This window comes from Akebia trifoliata, chromosome 14 (genome assembly GCF_017979445.1).
Source record: "Akebia trifoliata isolate Shusen 1 chromosome 14, ASM1797944v1, whole genome shotgun sequence".
NCBI lineage: Eukaryota > Viridiplantae > Streptophyta > Magnoliopsida > Ranunculales > Lardizabalaceae > Akebia > Akebia trifoliata.
Window position 1 is genome coordinate 3,099,862 of NC_141388.1, and position 11,741 is coordinate 3,111,602.

The 11,741-nt window shown below is 37.3% G+C and overlaps 1 protein-coding gene and 1 pseudogene across 1 annotated transcript; one reads left to right on the plus strand and one right to left on the minus strand.

The window, feature by feature from the left end:
* Nucleotides 1–2,237: 2,237 nt before the first annotated feature.
* On the plus strand, nucleotides 2,238–5,056 carry LOC147385528 (putative pentatricopeptide repeat-containing protein At2g01510 pseudogene; annotated as a pseudogene).
* Nucleotides 5,057–5,204: 148 nt separating this feature from the next.
* Nucleotides 5,205–11,230, minus strand: LOC147385529 (cell division protein FtsZ homolog 2-2, chloroplastic-like). Its single transcript, XM_086424696.1, has 8 exons — nucleotides 10,911–11,230; nucleotides 9,839–10,615; nucleotides 8,371–8,670; nucleotides 7,653–7,743; nucleotides 7,054–7,178; nucleotides 6,825–6,917; nucleotides 6,053–6,118; nucleotides 5,205–5,548 (listed from the first exon to the last, which is right to left on the minus strand). Exons 2-8 carry the CDS (start codon nucleotides 10,496–10,498, stop codon nucleotides 5,417–5,419), a joined length of 1,467 nt encoding a protein of 488 aa, XP_086280822.1. The 5' UTR covers nucleotides 10,499–10,615; nucleotides 10,911–11,230; the 3' UTR covers nucleotides 5,205–5,416.
* Nucleotides 11,231–11,741: the final 511 nt, after the last annotated feature.

Below are 11,741 nucleotides of genomic sequence, written 5' to 3' on the forward strand. Positions count from 1 at the left end.
ATAAAGGGTTGGGATCCGTTGACTCTAAGAAAGACTCAAGAAAAAAACACATGCTCCTAACCCTTTAAACTCAAAATCCAATGGTTGAGATTTATGAGTATCTTGGTAACACAAATCTTGGAGATACTTATTTCGATAATAAATCTCAACCATTGGATTTTGCATTTAAAGAGTTGGGATCATATGTTTTTTTCATGAGTCATTCTTAGGAGTCAAGGGATGTTGAGCCCTCTTTAGAGTCAGATTATTGGTGAGTTCAACCTCTAAAATCTGATACATCTATGGTTGAGAGTTGGACGTATGATATTTTTAAAACATTTGGTTAACTAATTTCGAAGATTGGTGGAAACGTGAACCACTCTTTACTCTTGACTATTATTGATCAGTACCACCTATCACGCCGTAGTGAGAGGAACATGGGATAATTGTTGGCGTGATAGGGGTCACAATCAAGGAGTAAATGAAGGCCTTCAAAATCTACAAAGGGAGGAAAAAAAATTTGGTTGGGGGATTAAATAGTCTTGCTAGAGTAACCGCAGCGGGAGACACATGGGAACACCTTGATGTGGTGGCACACACATATCTGTAGATTCGTTTTACTCGTATCTACGGACATGGGCGTGCCACCCCGTCAAGATGTCCCCAACTGAGGTCACTCCAACATTAATGGGTATATTTTTTTTGGAAAATGCTGAAGTAACATTAAAATTAACAACGTTTCACACATTGCTGATGTGGATGTATGTACAGAACCATAGATGCTTTTGATCGAGATATGAGTAAGAAGCAGTTATGGTTTTGTGCACACCAACATGTGAAACGATGCCAATTTCAATGATACTCCAGCACGACTCAATTTTTTTTTGGCAAACCTTGAATTCCTACTGTACTTGGAATTGATTTGGGCATTAGAGCATTTTTGCAGGTACACCTTAGTCCTTGAAGGACCCGAATCGTGGCAATTTTTCATCATTACAAATCTTGTGGCACCTATTTTTTTTGAAAAAATGTGGAGGTTATTTCATGTTAGAGGCTATTGGATCTTTTACATCATTAATGTTTTTCTTACTCAAAAATTTTTACTCGACGTGGCAAGGGCCTAGAACCATTGATCATTTTTCTAGTGTATCGCGAAGAAAAAGATTTATGATTGTATGCTCTTGCCATGTCAGCCACGTACAGACTGAGTGAAAATTTTCGAGTCAGAAAATCACGAATCTTTTTTACATTGGTTGTCAAACTAAAAACACAATCCTCTCGCTATCTTTAACTGTGCTTGGGACCAGCAGTGTTGTACAAAGGGTGTCAACAAACAAGTGGAGTTAGGTATTCATGGTTATCAACTTGTTATCTAATTCGATAACAAGCACAACTCATGTTTTGTCTACATAATCTCCATGTGGATGCCAACATAAGGTAACTGCGGGTAAATTTATTCTTACTCTTTCAATGAGAACTAAGGGCCTTCTTGTTGTGCTGAGTAGTAGTAATCCGGGTTGGAAATTGACTCAAGTTCGAGTATTGAGAGTATGGTTTCTCGTCTCATCCATGAATGAGACTGAGTCATCTCGGATGAGTTTTTGGATGCGTTTTAGTCATCTCGTTCAATAATGAGAAAAAAGAATTGTGATTTTAAATCTCGTCCGATATATTTAACTTATCTATTTGTCTCATTGGTGGTTGGTAGCACGATGTATTGGATGAGTCATCTCGGTCTCAAACGAGATTTAAAATCATGATTGAGAGTTGACACCACCACCTAAAAATACAACAACTACTAAGTGATTTTGGAGTCACCATAGGATACCCAAGGCGGATTATCGATCGAACATTGAAGGATGGTAGGATGCTTTAGAATTGTAGAGGACAAAATTCTATAACTTTTGAAAAAAAAAAATTCCAAAAGTCTTTTATTGTTGGATTTTAATTTTAAATTTAAGAGTTAAGTGGAAGTTTAATGGCCGCTCATTTTAAAATCTTGGATCAAGTTCAAGAGAGTTTTTTTTTTAATCTGAGTTTTTTGATGAAATTTAGAGGACTGTGGTGTTGGATTGCTAGTTTAGTAATCTATCTAAGTGAAACGACTCTTGACAAGGCTTAAAATCTTACTAAGTTAGTGAGGAAAGTATTTTGCTAATTTTGATGGCTCGGATGGGCTCTCGAACTCATCACCATTTGTTTTCTGATTGGGTTTGGATCCCGTGAATTAGAAGCTTATTGGATCCAGATCAAGATAGCGATTGAGTACCGTATCAAATCCGAACCCGATTCACCACCAGCCATTTTAAATATTTTTGCTAAATAAACTTGTTAGTAAAATTACACAAATATCCTTATTTTCTAATTTAAAGTACCCCTTTCATATGAGAGATGGTTTTCTCCAGAAGCCATCATGTCCCAACGGTTCTAGTGGTTGTTAGCACTGACATCACATGCTCAGGGACTCTACCGCCTTGGCGCACGTTATCCAAATCTGCGCACAAACTGGGCAGCTCACCAAGGGCAAACAGCTCCACGCGAAGTTAATTTGCGCCGGCTACCAACCATGCATCTTCGTTTCCAATCACCTCCTCAACATGTACTTCAAATGTGGACAAATCGATTACGCTCTCAATCTGTTCGACAAAATGCCTCAAAGAAACGTAGTTTCTTGGACTGCTATTATCTCTGGATTTTCACAAAATGGGATTTTCCCCAAAGCTTTGAAAACCTTCTCTTTAATGCGAATTGCCGGAGAAAAGCCGACCCAGTTCGCATTTTCTAGTGTTATTCAAGCTTCAGCTTCTCTCGGATCACTCGAATATGGTAAACAGTTGCATTCTCTTAGTGTAAAATCAGGTTTTAATTGTGAATTATTTGTGGGTAGTAATCTTTCCGACATGTACTCGAAATGTGGGTCTTTATTTGATGCTTGTCGGATTTTTGATGAGATGCCATGTAAAGATGAAGTTTCATGGACAGCTATGATTGACGGGTATACTAAAAATGGTAATCATGAGGAAGCTTTATTAGCTTTCAAGAAAATGATTCATGAAGGGATCACCATCGATCAGCACGTCTTTTGTAGCACATTGGGAGCTTGTGCGGCGCTCAACGCTTCGGCATTTGGAAAGTGTCTTCATTCATGTGTTCTGAAATTGGGTTTTGAATCAGAGATTTTTGTGGGAAATGCACTCACGGATATGTACTCGAAGGCAGGAGAAATGGAGAATGCTTCAAGTGTGTTTGGGGTTGGCTCTGAGCGTAGGAATGTGGTTTCGTGTACTTCTTTGATTGATGGGTTTGTTGAGGCGGATCAAATTGAGAAGGCTTTTAGTGTTTTTGTTGAATCGAGGAGGCAAGGGATTGAACCCAACGAGTTTACTTTCTCTAGTTTGGTGAAGGCGTGTGCTACCCAAGCTGCACTTGAACAAGGAACTCAACTTCATGCCCAAGTGATAAAAACCCATCTTGCAAAGGACCCTTTTGTTTCTTCGGTCCTTGTTGATATGTATGGGAAATGCGGGCTGATTGATTCTTCAATCCAAGTATTTGATGAGATCGGGGACCCTACTGAGATTGCATGGAATTCATTAGTGGGTGCATTTGCTCAGCATGGTTTAGGTAGAGATGCTATAAGAATTTTTAACCAGATGATTTGTAGAGGAGTGAAACCAAATGAGATCACTTTTGTCAATCTTTTGATAGGATGTAGCCACAACGGATTGGTAGAGGAAGGACTAAACTACTTCAATTCCATGGCCAAAACTTATGGCCTAGAACCTAGAAAAGAACACTATTCTTGTGTGATTGATTTACTTGGCCGAGCTGGAAAACTCAAAGAAGCTGAGGAATTCATATATGGAATGCCATTCGAACCTAATGCTTTTGGATGGTGTTCTTTCCTTGGGTCCTGTAGGACTCACAGTGATAAGGAGAGGGGTGAGTTTGCGGCAAAGAAACTTATGAGGCTTGAGCCTGAGAACAGCGGGACTCATGTCTTGCTCTCAAACATCTATGCCTTGGCAGGACAATGGGAGGATGTAAGGAGTGTGAGGAAGATGATGAGGGATGGAAAGGTGAAGAAACTGCCCGGTTATAGTTGGGTTGATGTCGGCAACAAGACCCATTTTTTTGGAGCTGAGGACTGGTCTCATCCTCGACAGAAAGATATATATGAGAAACTTGAGAGTCTTTTAGATGAGATAAGGGAAGCTGGGTATGTTCCTCAAACAGATTCTGTTCCATGTAATATGGAGGAGAGTCTGAAGGAGAGATTTCTCCATCATCACAGTGAGAGGATAGCTGTTGCATTTGCATTGATAAGTATGCCAGTTGGGAAGCCTATTATTGTGAAGAAAAATATAAGAGTTTGTGTGGATTGTCATTCTGCCATTAAGTTCATTTCTAAGGTTGTTGAAAGAAAGATTATTGTTAGGGACAACAGTAGGTTCCATCATTTCCTCGATGGATCATGTTCTTGTGGAGATTACTGGTAGGCTTTTGATGGTTGAAATGGAATATTCATTGGAAGTTCTCTCCCCAAAATGACCTCATTCTACTTTGTTGATCAGTAATTATTTGAAGGCAAAAAGTTGGAGGATGTGAGACTGGCAGGTAACAATACTCGAGAGACTAGTCGAACCTATATATGGTAAATTACAAATGCAATTAAGCTATTTATACTGTTTATTTCACCCAATAAACTTACTATTTCCTATGTTTTTGGATTATCTTACGGTACAAGACTTTTCAATTATGAACTTCAAGCTCCACATTAAAATGGAAAATGCATTTTCTGGGGAAAATGTTCGCGATGCCATGGTCAACCTGCTTTTAATAAGATCAGAAGCTCCAAGATCCAAATGGGTTACAAAGCATAATTGCATGACAAATGACACTTGTTGCCAAGGGATGACCGACCACCATTCATAAACATGGCTGAATAAGCTAACTGAATCCAAGCTCAAATGAAAGTTATGATCAAGGATTTTGCAATCCCCATGGACCTTCTAATCCCAACCAGTAGATCTAAGAGATGCTCTGGTTTCCTCTCTGCTTCAACCTAATCTTTTAATCCCAAGACTTACAAGACACTTCAGTGACAATTCGACCATTTCCAGGAACCCTTTCTGTCAAAGAAAAATCAGTTTGATACAACAGCTCAAGATTTCTCCAACTGATCTGTAAGGAAAAGTTAAAAAAAAAAAAAATTGAAAACTAACTGAAGGTTCAAATCAATCCCAATATTATTTTTCACAAGAAAATTAATGGAAAAAAAATGAATCTTTTTAGACAATAAGACACCATTTCTGATTTAGTAAACTAAACAAGACACGCAAAACTTAGTCTATCTGTGGGATTTCAGGTTGAAGGAGAGAAGCAAGAAACAACCAAAAAGCGATATTTTACAAAGGAAAAAAGAAACAAGAACACATCAAGCTCTAGGATAACGGGAGCGCCCTTTCTTCTTCAAGAACTCTGGGATCTCCACCGACCCACCTTCAGTGAAAGAAGATGGACGACGGTTAATTCCAAGGTTGACATCTCCGTGTCCTAGCTGGCTTCCCTGCATTTCAACACCAGACATTAACGCTGTGTTTGGATTGGTAAGTGGGGAGAGAAGAGAAAGGAATTGAAGAGAAGAGGAGAGAAACAAAAAGGTAAGTTTTCTTTCTCTCTAAAAGTGGAGAGAAATGGAGAGAAATCCTTTTAAAATATTTTATAATTTCAGCTCTGCGGCTAGATCTCTTTTAAGATATTTTAAAATTCTAAAGTTGTCCAAGGTTCTCTCCTGTCAATCCAAACATGCTGGAGAGAAATTCAGTTTTCTTCTTCTCTTCTCTTCTCTTCTCTTCTCTCAATCCAAACATACTCTTAAAAGTTTTGGAGAGACAACTAAAATTTTATGCCCGGTTTGGAAGCTTAAGAAATATTCCTAAATAATATTTCTTTAAAATGAAAATTTCTAACTTTTTGATGAGTGGAAATGTCAGCTATTTTGGATCCACTCATCAAAACATTAGAAATTACTTTTGTGAAGAAAAATATTTCTACATGCGGAAAAGCGCACCTGGAGAGGCCTTCCTTCGGTTTCGTCTTGGCGCTTGAATCCAGTGGCTATCAGAGTTATGCTGACCTGGATGCAAAGCAATCTATTACTACTTTAAAGCGGAAACTTCAGCTTCACAGGATGGGATTCACTTGCCTACTATTAGCAAATCTTTACAATATTATCAAATACAACCCATTTGTATCATCTATATTCCTAACAACAAAAAAAAAAAAAAAAAAACTTTGTACATCGTTATGAAATGGACAGACCCTTAATTTTTGCTGCACCATTTCAAAATAAACCAAAACAATTATATTATTCAGGTGTAGATAAACTGGTTCAGACTTCAAAATACAATGTTTACTCCAATGATGGACAAAAGGACGTGACCTTCACACTACAGTATGGACAATCGTCGATCACCCCATGAATATACCCTGAATTATCATTTTTTTCCTCATTTGGCAAATTAAGAAAAAGAAACAAGAACCTTTTTTTTTATTTTCTTGGGGAGTAAAGTTGAGTGTAAGATCAAGTACCATCATTCAATGGGCATTTATTCACGCAAAGGTTTGCCTGTTAGGCATTGAAAAAGAGTTCAGTTTGACTTTGATCTTTAACATCAAATGTTTTGAGCTTGAGCCAGTACTCTTTTGCTCAATTGGTCAACACACTGCACTACAACCATGAGGTTTGACCGCCACTTGCACACATTTTTTTTATACTAAAAAAAAAGGAAAGAAAGACTTAAAACTCAGGGATACACAATTTTTCATCATACACAACTTACTTGACCACTAAGTGATGGATCTATCACTGCTCCAAATATTAAGTTTGCGCTTGGGTCCACAAGGTCATATATCACCTCCGCCGCAGCATTTACCTGGAAAACAATAGACATTGAAGTTGAAAGCTCAAAAAATAAACATCAATAGAGGCAATAACTTGAAAGAGACTAAAACTACGATGGAGTAAAGAGAAATAAATAGATAGAGAAGGAATCAGTAAAGTAGGGCTACCTCAAACAAAGTCAAATCACTTCCACCAGTTATGTTCCACACGATTCCAGTAGCCCTTTCTATGCCAATATCTAGTAAAGGTGATTGGATGGCATTTAATGCAGCATCTCTTGCCCTGGTCTTGCCTGCAAATAATCGAGCATGTCACCAAGTTGAACTCTTGTAAGAAACTGAAACACCTGATCATTGTGCTTTTAACAAAGAGAGCTGCTATTGACAAACCAACTTTTACTTATCACACCCAAATTCCTTAAAGTATTTATCACATCCCAATTAAGTATTAAAACGCACTCTTCCAACATTACAAAGGTTTGGCTCAAATTATAACCTCAACATTACAAAACATTATAACACTCGTTCAACCAATTTCAGCAGTTGTTTACAAGTATGATTAGGCTCATATAAAATCCTAAACCCGAAAATAGAAATCTAGCACAAAAACAAACGAAATAGCTTCTATTGGCACCCCAACTTTTATTTATTCTCAACCATTCACTTATTTTTATATATAGGGGTGTAATAAGTAAAAGTTGGGGTGCCAATAGCAGCTCTCTTAACAAATTGTAAGATTCTTAGGTCAATTAGCCTATCGAAATTACCTGTTGCAGTTCCTATCCCCATTAGAGAAGAACCAGCATTTGCCATGACAGCTCGTACATCAGCAAAATCAACATTAACCAAACCTGGAACCTGCGATTCAGGTAACCCACCACCAATTAGGGAACAAGAACATTAACACCAGAAGAACCTAAGTAAAAAATGCTGGTTTGTTTAAATAACAAATCAGGTTTATGCCAGTGGTCATTTATTTAAACAATGAGTATCATGATGATACTTGGGTGACTTGTTAAAATAAAAAAGATGGGATCATGTGTGTCCATCCGCAGTGCCTTGGAATAGTAAAATTTGAAAAACCAAAATCTCGTAACTGATTGAATTCTTAACTCCAACTCCAAGCTACCATTTACTTTTTACAGAAGAAGGCTTCCTCTCTTTGAGTATGAATATTGTTATTAGGGGACAAGTTATCATATTACATGGTTCTTGGGTGGTTGATGCAAGATTCCCCCATATTTATGGCACAATGTATGCAATACTTATGGATGTGAAGGATAAATACAAGATTACTGTTGTTTACATTTTAAAGCTTATTTGTTTTTTATCTAACAACTCCATCTTAGAGAAGCTTCTGGATCTTTATTTGACATGTAAGTTCACTTATTCCCAAAATGCCACAAATAAAAGTTGACATTTTACCATCCAAAACTAAATTTAAAATTGAAGTTTTCATAACAAGTTTTCTTGGGCCCTCCATACCGTGATAATATCGGAGATACCACGAACACCTTGTCTAAGTATATCATCAGCCAAGTTAAATGCTTCTGTAACAGGGGTAGACTGTGAAACTGCCAACAACAACTTGTCATTCGGAATGACTATCAGTGTGTCAACATTGTCTCTCAAAGCTGCAATTCCTTCCTGTGCTTGAACTGCTCTCCTACGACCTTCAAAAGAAAAAGGGGTTGTAACAATACCAACAGTTAAGACACCCATTGACTTTGCCACTCCAGCAATTACTGGGGCACCGCCGGTGCCGGTACCTCCACCCATCCCGGCCTGCATATAAGTCACAGTTCAGGAAAACAAATGAGGATTAAAATGCATTCCGATATTCATAGCTAGATAATCCTTAACCTAATGTTGCACCAGAACATGTAAAAGTGTTAAAATCAAACACTGCTTGTACGAAGGATTACTCTACACGAATTCCATAGAAGTAGGATTCATGGGTTTGCCAGTATTTTACAAAATCACACAGTAGATCCTGTAATAACTAATAGTCATGGTAGAAACATAATGTAGACATTATTAGAGAACATTTTTATTAGTTCTTTATTTTAGGTTCACAAAATAGTGAAATTACAATTCCAATGAAGATTTGGACTCAGACGCACATCAACATAGGTAATTCATCTATTAAGTGTAACCTATTGGACATATCCTCAGTTAAGTTGATAGAAATGGATGAATTCTCCAGAGAATTATGAATAAGCATCCCTTCAGATAGATAACATCAACCTGTCCCTAGCTAACCCGGTCAAACTAGAGATGTATAGGCCGTTTCAAATAATATCAGAAGCATCAACACCATTTCCTCACAAGCTTCTATCTAGGCATGGTGGCATGGTTTTGTGAAAGACAATGGGAAGATAAATAAAAAAAAGCCGAGCTATTATAAGGGAAAATAACAAAATCAAATTTGACTTCACAAAATCCCACAAAACAAAACACCAAGACTCAATCATTACCAAAAAAGAAAAAGGCAAATAAGTTAAAAAAAAACTACATAAATGAATATACAAGGTCTTAGGTTGTATATTCAATTAGGTTCAAACCCCTTGAACCCCTTCTTATGCTGGTCTGCCTTAACCCTGCTCACCTTTCAAAAATATATATACAAGATTCCAGTTTTCTTTTAAGCTTTAACGCAACAAAGGATCTACCACTTATCTTACAACTTGAAGCAGAATAAACACAGAAAGTACAAATAAAAGAAACCGATAGATCAATTAAACTGTGATAATGAGGAAAAGCTACATAAATGGATGTCATTAGGTATGTAGAGCCAAAAATTCAAGAGGTAAATGGGGGAATCTGTGATATCCAAATTTTGGTGTCGAACAACTTTTACTCCACCTTCTCTCATTATAATAGTAGAGAAAATCCAATACTATAGAATTGTCAATGATAGCAAATCATTGTGGGTGAATACAATTAAACTTACCGTTACAAAAACCATGTCAGCGCCATAAACTGCCTCTTCTATCGATTCCTTGCTTTCCTTTGCAGAATTCATGCCAATATCTGGGTTCCCACCAGCACCGAGTCCCCGAGTCAACTCCTGACCGATTTGCAATCGATTCTCAGGAAATACAGGTGACATCCTCATTGCTTGAACATCGGTATTAACTATCCAGAACTCTACACCCTTCATGGAACTCTCAATCATTCTATTAACAGCATTGGAACCTCCACCACCAACACCAATAACTTTGATCTTGGCTTCGTTGTGATTGTTAGGACTCAATGAGTCTCTTAAACTCTTGGTGACTCTACCACCTGAACTTTCCTTTCTCGGGATAGTAACCGAGTCTTCATTCCCTTCACCGCCTCTAAGCATTGAAACTTCAGGGTGTAGATTCAAGAAAGGATCTTTACTATGGTATGGACTTACGCTATTGGAATTGGCCAAACATCTAAAATGTGGCGAACTTGAACTGATCTTTCGGCTGAGACCCAAAAGTCCGTTCTTTTCGTCAAACATCTTAAGAGCACTAACTTTACTCATGCGATTATCAGCTAAAGCTCTACCTCCAAGAACAGCTAATACTCCTACCGAATTTTGAGTATCAGAAGGGGTAAAACACAGTGTATGGGTTGTCATCTTAAACCAACAAAATCCAGAACACAATTATTTCAATAACTGGAATTGTCTTCAAAGGATTCAGAAACCCAAATCCACAAACGTCTGAAACTCCATCACAAATCTTTCATTCGATACCTGATAATAATCAAACCAAACCCATCAAGAAAATTTCAACAGAAACATTTCTGAGCGAACCCGCTGAAGAAATTCAACAAAAATAAGAAATCAATGACGGCTTGAAAATCCCAAAAAACCAAAATGTACATGGTTCCCAGGAAACAACACATTAAAGGCAACAGAGACAAAGTTAACATAACCCCAAATTACAAAATCGCGAAAATACCTGGTATAGAACAACCCTCACCCTGAGAGATCAATAAAAGCGTAAAAAAGAGGAAGAGATGGAAAATGGGTCCTCGAAAAAAAGTACCTGTGAGAGTTGAGGAAGCCTAAGAAACACTATCAGTGTTTCTCCACAAAATAGGAAACCATGCTGGAAGATCAAATTACACCATTGAGAAGAGGGTTTTGGTTTAGTGGTTGCGCACAAACTTCCCTCCTCATCAGCTCTTCTTGTTTTTCTATTTGGGGTTTTTGGTTTGTTGTGTCTTGTGAGACAGTGACAGTAAGAGACGAGAGACTATTAAAAAATCTCAGGAACCCAAGTCCTTGCAGAGAGCTCTTTTGTTGTTTTGACAGGTGGGCCCAAGAGGAGCACAAAAACAGGAGAGAAGAAGAGTTGGCACATGGTACTAGTTTGTGTGCTCACATAATCACTTTACTCAAATTTAAAGGGGATTTATATTGGAACACCAAACGTTTCTTATAACACCAATTTAATGAAATTATTATATATAAATAATGTATGAAACTCCCTGCAAGATAAGTCTAGCCTAGATATCTATCTTTTTCTTCTTCAATAGTTTTACCTCTGTTTTTTTTTTTTTTTTCTTCTTTCTTTTTTCATCCTAAAACAAGAAAATACTAGGAAAGGTAAGTCAAAAATTAGATAAATAAAGATAAAAGATTAGAAAAATATTAGAAGAATAAGAATCTAGGAATTAAATTTGGGAGTAACTAAAGTATTTTCCAAAGTCTTTGATGAAGTTAATTTTTTTTATTTAAATGTGATCATAATTAGTATTTTTTTCATCGACATTGCATTCTCAATTGTTGAAGGTTGTTACAAATAAAAAATGCTATAAAGGATCCGCTTCCCTCTCCACAAAAATGTACTTATAGACCAGACTAATAGGGGCAG

Coding starts and splice junctions, on each gene's coding strand:
- LOC147385529 (XM_086424696.1), bottom strand. CDS start 10,498: ATGACAACCCATACACTGTGTTTTACCCCTTCTGATACTCAAAATTCG. Junction 8,671..9,838: donor CTGACATGGTTTTTGTAACG/GTAAGTTTAATT, acceptor ACTTATATGCAG/GCCGGGATGGGTGGAGGTAC. Junction 5,549..6,052: donor CCGAAGGAAGGCCTCTCCAG/GTGCGCTTTTCC, acceptor GTTGAAATGCAG/GGAAGCCAGCTAGGACACGG.